This window comes from Monoraphidium neglectum (genome assembly GCF_000611645.1).
Source record: "Monoraphidium neglectum strain SAG 48.87 unplaced genomic scaffold scaffold00291, whole genome shotgun sequence".
NCBI lineage: Eukaryota > Viridiplantae > Chlorophyta > Chlorophyceae > Sphaeropleales > Selenastraceae > Monoraphidium > Monoraphidium neglectum.
The window spans coordinates 22,205-31,473 of record NW_014013337.1 but is presented as its reverse complement, the minus strand read 5'-3'; the positions used below and the strand labels follow the sequence as shown (position 1 = coordinate 31,473).

The 9,269-nt window shown below is 61.6% G+C and overlaps 4 protein-coding genes across 4 annotated transcripts; 3 read left to right on the top strand and 1 right to left on the bottom strand.

Moving 5' to 3' along the window:
* Window positions 1-555: 555 nt before the first annotated feature.
* On the top strand, window positions 556-796 carry MNEG_2551 (hypothetical protein; the record flags this gene model as incomplete). Its single annotated transcript, XM_014048981.1, has 1 exon — window positions 556-796. A coding segment is annotated over one exon (241 nt), but the record flags the coding sequence as incomplete, so codon positions are not given.
* A 1,177-nt stretch (window positions 797-1,973) lies between these two features.
* MNEG_2550 (hypothetical protein) lies at window positions 1,974-3,346 on the top strand (the record flags this gene model as incomplete). Its single annotated transcript, XM_014048980.1, has 4 exons — window positions 1,974-2,129; window positions 2,356-2,423; window positions 2,620-2,756; window positions 2,982-3,346. 4 exons carry the CDS (start codon window positions 1,974-1,976, stop codon window positions 3,344-3,346), a joined length of 726 nt encoding a protein of 241 aa, XP_013904434.1.
* A 709-nt stretch (window positions 3,347-4,055) lies between these two features.
* Window positions 4,056-5,640, bottom strand: MNEG_2549 (nucleoredoxin; the record flags this gene model as incomplete). Its single annotated transcript, XM_014048979.1, has 5 exons — window positions 4,056-4,140; window positions 4,323-4,460; window positions 4,624-4,688; window positions 5,015-5,150; window positions 5,492-5,640. 5 exons carry the CDS (start codon window positions 5,638-5,640, stop codon window positions 4,056-4,058), a joined length of 573 nt encoding a protein of 190 aa, XP_013904433.1.
* A 1,373-nt stretch (window positions 5,641-7,013) lies between these two features.
* Window positions 7,014-8,840, top strand: MNEG_2548 (hypothetical protein; the record flags this gene model as incomplete). The annotated part of the gene is made up of 5 exons (XM_014048978.1): window positions 7,014-7,074; window positions 7,308-7,416; window positions 7,657-7,924; window positions 8,257-8,433; window positions 8,613-8,840. The coding sequence occupies 5 exons, from the start codon at window positions 7,014-7,016 to the stop codon at window positions 8,838-8,840; spliced, it is 843 nt and encodes a 280-aa protein (XP_013904432.1).
* Window positions 8,841-9,269: the final 429 nt, after the last annotated feature.

Genomic DNA, 9,269 nt, shown 5'->3' with positions numbered 1-9,269 from the left:
ACACGCAGCAGGGATGGGGGACAACGGGTGCAGTTGGAGGCCTCAAAATGCACCAAGCCTTCAGCTGCGAGCGCCAATGCTCCCCATCCCTGCTTGTTAGAGCCGGACGATCTCATCCAGTCCAAGCCATCTGCGTTTCCCTCTGGCCTCCCCTCTACAGCGCCCTCGCCGCAATGGCGCCGACTCTGGACGAGCGAGTGGCTGCAGCGACAGCGACCGCATCATCGCTGGACGCCGTCCCGCGGCGCCAGCTGCTGGCGAGGCAGGCGGCGAGGCTCGCCGCGCTGCAATCCGAGGCGCAGGACCCTGCCGCCGCGTGGCTTGCCCTGAAGCTGCTGATGTCAAGGCTCCAGGAGCTGCAGCGACTGCAGCAGCGGCAGCTGCAAACACGGTGAGAGTTAAACATGGCCAACTTGTTGCAGCATGGGATGCATGTGACGAGGGAAGAGCGCAGCGTGCAGGGGGTCGTGCTCAAGTAGCACTTCCATCCATTCCCATCGCTCGTGCTGTACTTGCTTACGGAAAGCCGCGCTGCCGCACACTCAATTTCTGCAGGCCCAGCCGCATCAGCCCCAGCCGGTTGTCCTCACGCTCCCTCTTCTCGCCGCTGGTGACATCATCAGCTGGGGGAGGGTCGCCATCGCCACTTGGCACGGCTGTAAGCCGCAAGTTTGCGCAAGGAGTCGCGTGGGCGGATGGCTGCAACTCCCCCAGCGGCGATGGCATTGAGCAGCAGCAGCAGCAGCAGCAGCAGCAGCAGCAGCAGCAGCAGCAGCAGCAGCAGCAACAGAAATAATTGCCAGGGCGAATATTGGAAGTTTATGTCTCGCTTTATCCCCTTCAAGCTGTAAAACCACGGAATCGCTTGCTGCTTGTGCGCGTGATGCAGAGGTTGTGCACCATATGTGGGCCTCACCAAGGGGACCTGTCCAAGGTCGTGTGGTTAGGCTCAGTCACAAGCAGCAGCTACAGCCTCCACAGAAACAATTTTGTGTATGTCGCCCACACAAGCATTTTGGGCTCCCCTATAAATGTGTAGTCAAACAGAAGTCAATGAGTCAAGTAAGTCATCTCAACTGGTGTCACACGGTACCAAAGTGTGTGCTGACCACGTGATAAGCACAGAGTTGCGTCAACAATGCTTATAATCGCCATCTTCTTAGAGTGCCGTGCTCATGTCCCCACCAGCTTCTCGCGGACCGTGAGAAGTTGCCTCGGGCGGCTCTTGGACAAAGCGACCCGGAGGTATTCCCGCGCAGAAATGTGCGTGCGCTGCTCATGCACTGACATTCGCACAATACCGGTATAGCACTTGCTCATCTTTGTGCAACAAAACGCCGTCCTACCAGCCCGCTCACCAATTCGTTACGCGCAAGCAACCACAATGCGTACTTCCCACTCCCTCGTATGTGCTCTGGCTCTCTGTGCGGCGCTTTCCGTCAGCGCTCAGTCAACCGCAGCCTCTGGTCAGCAGAAGAGCACCAAGACGCAGCGCCCTACAGCCGGGGAGATTGACCCTCTATCCTTTACACTGTTTTCATACCTCGGCAACAGCCTGCTCTGGGCGGCTGGCAACGTGGCCAAGGTGACTGTTTGAAACGGTTGGTTGGCTTTGGCCTGAAAATCAACTTGGATGCGGGCCAGCATGCCAACTGACACTTTGACGGCTTGGCAGCTTCTGGATCCGGGCGAGGCCTCTGCTGTTGCGCTCCGTCACCTGTTACATCAACGCCGTTTCGCCACAACGCGGCGTGGCCCCAACATCACGTTGCCTTCCAGGCGAATGCGCCGCCTCTCGTGGGCGGCTTCTTTGAAGACACTCAGAAGTTCCTCGCCGATGTGCGCTGAGTCGACAGGGACCGATGGATGGGTGCTGGATGACACGTGGCCCTGCAACTGAGTCACCCCAGCCCGGCCATTGAGTGAGGCGGCGTGTGCGCCGCTACGACTGGGTCCTTCCAGCACAGTCATGAATGCTCGCACTGACACCCCCACCCCTTCCGGGCCCCCTGGGCACACTGCCCCGCTGCCTGCAGCGCCTTGCAGAGGGCGCAAAGCAGATCGCTGATTACGGCAACGCCTTCCAGCAAGACTTCACCACCCTAGTGCACGTGGTCAACAACTCGAAGGTGGGACAGGGGACGCAAAGCACGCGCACTGGCTCGGCTTACTTCCTGGCTCATGCCTATATCAAGATGCCTGGCCATGTGCTTATTCAGGATATGGGCACCAGTGTAGGATGTGGACATTGTCATCATTCCCGTATGATCATGTGCGTGCTGGTGCACTGCGTCAGCTGTTTCACTACCAATTCCCACGCCCGCTGCGCCCTTACCCCTGTTGTGGATGGCACAGCGTGCCGCCACCACCGACGACGGTTCAGGTGCCATCGTGAACGTCTGCAAGACTTTTGACAACTACAAGTGAGTCTGGCTCACTGGATGGTTGCTGCCCGCCTTCTGGAAAACTCACTTGTCCTTGGCCTCTTGTAAGCAACCATGTGGTGCTTTTAGCACGACGCCTTGAGCTACCAGGTTCCATTGAATGGACGCGGGCTTGGTGAGCGACCCCTGCCTGCATCAACAGCAGCCTGTCCCCACGCACCTACCCCAATCACAGGAAGAACCCCACCGTGTATGCCGACCCGACGTCTGATGCATCGATCAACGCGCTGCTGGCATCCGTCTGTGCCACGCTGAACAAGAACGGCCCCCAGGCCGCAGCGGCCCTGGCCAAGGCGTCCCTGAAGGACGTTGGTGAGTGCTTGCGGACGCGGCGGGGCAGACGATGTAAGAATGACCCATCAACATGCCAATGTATGCATGTCCAATGGGAGCCATCAAGGCACACTGGTGGTCTGCTGGCACCTGGCAGAGTCGACCGTGCAATCTCGGTGATACCATACATCATATAGCAGGCCATCAGCCTCAACACCCCCGCTCTGCCACCTGGCCCCATCACCACCCTTGATTCAAATGCAGTGAACGAGGCGGTGGCGAAGAACAAGGCCAAGAACACCCAGAGCCACACAACCCTCCCTACTTCCACCGGCGCGACTGCCGCCTCCGCCGGCGCCGCTGCGACGCCCGCCGTGAAGGCTGCTTCCGGCGCCGCCAACGGCCTGAGTGCCCTGAGCGGCCTCGGCAGCGGGCTGAGCGGCCTCAACATTGGCAACGGACAGATCGCAAACCAGATCGCCACGGCTGCAGTGACCCAGCTCCTCCCGCAGCTGCTCGCGTCCGTCGACCAGCAGGCGCTGCAGGAGGCCAACACGCCGGTGGCTGCAGCCGACGATCAGACGGCCTCGACGCAGGCCGCGGACCAGACAACGGTGCCGCGGCGCTGACGTGACTGGTGATGTCACGCTGACGTTTTGCCGATGGATGCCACTCCCCCCTGCTTGCAAAGCGTGCTCTCTATAGAACACTTCACATGGCTTCCTCCGCGAGCTGACAACATGGTGATCTCCACAGCCGCACAACGACATCAGCCGTTGTGCGGCCGCCCTTGCGCCCCTGCCTAGCACGCCGTTGCCCTCAATCTGATGCGGCTGGCCGAAGGGCGCACCTTTGTATGTTTTGTTTTACTGAGGTGCAAGAGCCAACCCGCCGTGCGCCCAGCCAGTTGGGCGCGGCACACTCCAGCGCAGACCGTCACTCCTTGTAAGAATAAACAGGAAGATGCATCAAACCACACAGTCTGAAACATCGGCTTTGTTGCAACGGTACAGATTGTCAAGGAGTCAGAAGGCCCCTGCTTGGGCACGTACATATACCACACAGCTTGGACGTGCAAAACAAAGACAGACGGGACTTGCCTCCAAACTCCTACGTGCCAAGACTAGCCATGACATTTGTTGCAACGGGGCTCGTGCGATTCTGCACCACATACACAAGCTGCGCACGGCTCAAGCAGGGTAAGGCCTCTGTGGGGATGGGCAAAGCGAAGGGAGAATGACGAGGGGGCACGCAGTCTCTCGGCAAGTCTGCGCTGTTAGAGCAGGATGGGCTGAACTCGCCGAGCGCCGGCCCGTGGATGAGGGCGCATGGCCGTTGTCAGCCCCTGAACTTGGGCACCACAAATGTTTGCACGATCCAGAAAACAAGGATCGCCAGCATCATCCACGGCAGCGGGAATCCCCTGGGGTGCGATTGATTGCATGTGTGGTGGGTTTCAGCCTGTTGGAAAGAGCAGCAGGTCTAGGATCGCGCCCGCGTATGCCTCCCTGCAAACGCATCCTGCATGACTGTGTAAGCACTCAAGGCTTCCCGCAAAGCAGTCCAGGCTGTGCTGCACGCCCCTGGCCTCCCCCCACCACCCACTTGGGCTCGCTGACGCCCGCCCAGGGGAAGCCGGCGCCGTTGGCGTCCACTCCGACGGCTGCGCGCGCGTTGGCTGAGAGGATGGTGGTGTCTGGGGCCATCATCACCAGCGTGGGGATGCCTTGGACGCGGAACTTGCTGCGAGGTTGTGGGATGAACAGTTTTCAGGGATGAGTGGCGAGTGGCGCGGCGTTTCATCAAAACCAGTTGACAACAGGTGGAGAAGTACACCAAGGCAAAGGGCTGCCTGGTTACGTCACAGCAGCCCAGTCACGACATGGACCCCATGGCTTGCCTTGACAGTGTATTCCGCAGGGCGCTGTCCTCAAACGGTATGGCGAGCCACGGCATCGAGGAGAAGTACTCCTGGCGGTGAGGAGCGGGCCAAGAAAGTGGGGTAGTGGGGGATGGATTGTGGCAGCATGCAGGCCGTGGAATCAGGGTGTGATGTTGGTTGGGAGGTATGCAGGACGAAGGGAATGGATGAGGTGCATCAGACCACATGGGGTATATCGGAGTGCGGCACCTTGCAGCGCCGTCTGAGTCTTTGTCCATGCTGTGTGCCGACAATTTTTGAGTTTGGGATGGGGACATGCCCGGTCACACGTTTCTCGGGGTCCAAGGACCAGCGCCCTGCCTAGACAGCAGATCTGCCGGCAACGCCTGCGTGCGGCCTGGCAGCGAGGGAAAACAACGGCCTGGCTCGCCTCGAATTGGTGCTTGTTCCTGTCGCACGACACGTACACCACCTCCCACTCGACGCCGTCCTTTGCCAGCTTGCTGTACGTGTCGGCCATCCGCGGGGTGAACTGGCGGCAGGGCGGGCACCTGGGGGCGGCAGCGGGGTGCGGGCCAGGGTTGTCCCGCGAAGCCTGGGAGCAAGCATGGCTGGCAGGTTGTGATCGGGGACCCGTCAGCCCCTTTGCTGCTTGGCAGCGTGCCGGTGCTGCGCTCAACAGCTGTCGCGCTTGCTGTATCAGCGCTCGCGGCGGCGCTGCTGGTTGGTGCTGCTTGGCCTTGCAGGGCTGTGTTGGGATGCTGGGGCCCCGTGTGCTGTTGCTGCGCGAAGGCCCGGCGCGACTGCGCGTCTGCATCCATTCCAGGATCACGATCAACTGGAGACGATGAAGACAGCGACTGTGCGGCCTCTACACTCACTTACCACCCACCAGTGCGCCGAAAAGTACAGGCCCACGTGCTTGCCCTTCAGGGCGGTGGCGGTGTCGACCACCTCTACCGCCCCCTCCCCCGCGCTGCGAACAAGCTTCTTGCCCAGGACTTGCTCCCAAGAAGCTCCATGATCTGTGCTACTGGACATTGCAAATGTACGGTACGTGTGAGCAACGGGGGCTTCCAGGACCGACAGCTGGTGTGTATGTTGCTCGTAAGGTACGGTATTCTTTTCTAAGCTTTTCCTCAATGAATGATATCTGTACGACACTCGGATGCTGGGTTTATATTATTAGTTGCGTCGCTATTGATCATAAGCGCTCAGATCACAAGATCAACTATATCTTCTTCCGCAACCAGCTTTTGCCAGACCTGTTAGGACTCTAGTATCCGGCATTGCGGAGTTTGATCGCACGTGCTCCGTGCTCCGCCGACTGCCGTGGTCGACCCCGCTCGTCAGCGGCGCTGGTCATTGTGGTGTTGCCATGCTGCCCGGTGCACCGTCGTGCGGAGTCTCAAATGCGGTTTCACCAGCGGCACAGTCGAGGCGAATGATTATGCCGCTTACATGGGCCCCGCACCCGTGCAGCGCGGCGGGCCTTGCCATGCGGCCGTGCGGGTCACCCACCGCAACAAGCCTGGGCGGAAGGAGCGTCTGCAGCATCAGAGGTGCATCACCCACCCTCGCCCCGCGCCAGCACCGAGCGACGCGCCGCGCGCGCCTGGTGGTCGCAGCGTCCGCAGCGCCCGCGGCCGGTGGCGGCAGCGGAGGCGCGGCTGTGCCCGTCTCGGCCGGAGTCGGGGTGAGTGACCCCTCTCCCTGCCCGTTCGCAGCTGGGCCCTTGTGGCCTTATTGGCAACCAAGGATAACCTGGCCTACCTGGTCCACATGAATTTCCCTTTGCTGCTGGCAAAGCTCAATGGGATGTGATATAACCCACAAACCCGGCCTCGACTTTTTGCAATGCACACCCCCGCTGCCCTCCCCCTACTCTAGGCTGCCGTCGCGGCCGTCCTCGTCAGCGGCGTCGCCAACCGCGTGCTGTACCGCCTGGCGCTCGTACCCATGAGGGATCACGTGTTTGCGCTGGCGCAGTTCCAAAATATCGGCTATATCCTAATCTACTTCTCACTGCTGGCACTGCGATACAGGCGAGGGAGCACACCAGCCCCGCGCAGACCCGCCTTGGGGTCCGTGGGACGCGGCGCAGCACGGCATACCCTGCGCCGCGCCCCCATCATGGCTTGCCTGCAGCCGCTTGGCACCACAAGCGACTGTCATGCGCATTATTCTGCTGATTGATCAAGTTGTGTGGGTGTATACGGCTCGGTCGAGGGTCTCTCGTCGGCGTACGCAACCAGCTGCAGGCTCACACACTTGCATGTGCTGCCATTGGCTTCCCTGCTATGGTGCTGGCCCTGTCCGTGTCCCAGAGCGGGCCACCCCTTCACTCATATCCAAATTTGTTGCCATGCTATCCCCTCTCCACCCACCGCAGGCAGGGCAAGGTGACCCCCGAAATGCTGGCCATCCCCAAGGGCCAGTTCCTCTTCATCGGCGCCTGCGAGGCGCTGGCGCAGGGTAGGCTTCTGGGGCTGTGCTGCTTGCTTATACCTGTAGGCTTGAGTTCATGGCCATCATGATACAGCGAACACACATTTTGGGCACACAAACATAGACTCCAACGTGGTCAAGCTATTTCGCGGCAACCTACCCCTTCGGGCCAAAGGGGCAGGCCCGTGTTTGTCCCGCAGCGCAACCATCTGCTGCCGCGTGAGCTGCCTGCGACCGCCCGTCCCCCTGGCCGTGCGCAGTGCTGCTGATGGCAGGCGCGGCGCACCTGCCCGGCGCGCTGCTGCCTCTACTCATGCAGACGTCCCTGTTCTGGCAGGTGGCCTTCAGCGCCCTGCTGCTGGGCACCAGGTGCGTGCGCGCGTGCACGGGGGTCCCTGGGCTGCGCCACCGGGCAAAGGGCCGCCATGGCCACTTCCCATCCTCAGCTGTTGTGGGCACCGCAAGCAGGGCGGGCCGCGTGGGTCATTTGCGATCCCCGAATTCAGCAGCCCAGCTGAGGCCCCAGTGTGCTGCTCTTAGGGATGCCCGTCTCGTGCAAACAGTGAACCCCGCCTGCGCGCTGCTGTGCTCCTGCCCCCGCCCCCTCAGGCCCACGCTCAACCAGCTGGCTGGCGTGGCGCTCGTCTCCGCCGGCGTGGCCCTCGCCAGTCTGCCGCCCCCCGCCGCCGCCGGCGCAGCGGCCGCACCCGCTTTGGTGCGGCCTGAGAACTTCAAGCACGTGGCCCTGTGCGTAATAAGCTTTGCCTTTCCGAGCCTGAGCGTGATCCTCAAGGAGGGCATATTCCGGGAAGCCAGGCGGAAGCTGGGGCGCGATCTGGAGGTGCTGGTGGTCAACGCCTTCGGCTCCACCGCCCAGGTGGGGCGGCGCAGGCTGATCTCGCTGGCACAACTGTGTGTGCGTGCGATTGTGTGTGTGTGTGTGTGTGTGTGTGTGTGTGTGCGTGTGTGTGTGTGTGCGCGTGCGTGCGTGCGTGTGTGCGCACACGCGCGCATTTTTGTGACCGCGTGCATGTAGGATGAAGCGTGGGAGTCTTGCAGTGGCCCTGGGCCAGAATTGTGATTGCCTGCCCGAGCCTTTACGTGCCCCCCAACAGCGCTGAGCCGCCAACCACCAGCCGGGTCAACAACCACCTGGTCCCCAGCCCATTGTGCTCGAGTGACTTGCTGCATTCCTGCACAATCCAACAGGCTGTCTTTGTGCTGGCCCTGCTGCCGCTCATCACTGCCATCCGCGGCCTGCCCCTGGAGTCCCTGCCACAAGTGCTGCTGGAGGGGGGGCGCGTGCTGGCCGGGCAGCCGGCGCAGGTCGGCGGCGCCGTGCTGCCGGGCGCTCCGCTCTTCCCCGCTGCTTACGTCTTGGCCAATGTGAGTGCAAAAGCGCCCCTGGGAGTCGCCACCGCGCGCCGTGCTGCGGTTTCTGCATGAACACACAGGGCGGGTGTTGCAACGAACACGCGTGCCTCACTTGCACACCCAGGGGTTTCAGACGTACCGCCCTGCTGCTTGCTGCTGGCTGAATTGCGACATCCCACCGCCCCTCACAGGTGGCGTTCAACATCACGGCGCTGTCCCTCGTGCGCTCGACGGGTGCCGTCACCGCCAGCCTCGCATTGGCCTGCCTCGTGCCGCTGTCGGTTCTCGCGTTTGCGCTCCCGCTGCCGCTGCTGCAGCAGGCGGCGCTTGGGCCCAACTTCTGGGCGGGGTGTGGGCTCCTCATGGGGGGCCTGGCTTGCTACAATTGGAAGAAGGGCGCTGCAAGCAGCGGGAAGTGAGGCGTTGGACGCCATGCTCCATGGCTGCGCCTGACGATTTCGTGTGTGTCTTTATCGAGGAAACCAATTTCACTGCCTATCTTGGTGGTCTTCACTGCAACTCTACATTACATTACATCACGCTTTTCCAGCAGCGAGGGGAAAAACCCTGGCTCCCCAAAGGGGTAACGCCCCTAACCGTAAAGGCCAGACGAGAAAGCGGGTGCGGCCAAGTTGGGAATTAGTAAGAGGGCGCACGCCTCCTTGGCAGGAGAGATAATCCAGCCTTCTTCCAAGCGGGGCGGTCAGAGCAGCGGTCGTCTAGGTGAACGGGGACATCGATCCCTATGGCAGCACAGTCTCGCCTCGCTACATCAAACCATGACATGCGCGGCCGCCCCACAGCGCGCGGGCCGGGGGCGGCGCTCCAAAGCGCCAAATTGGGCAGAC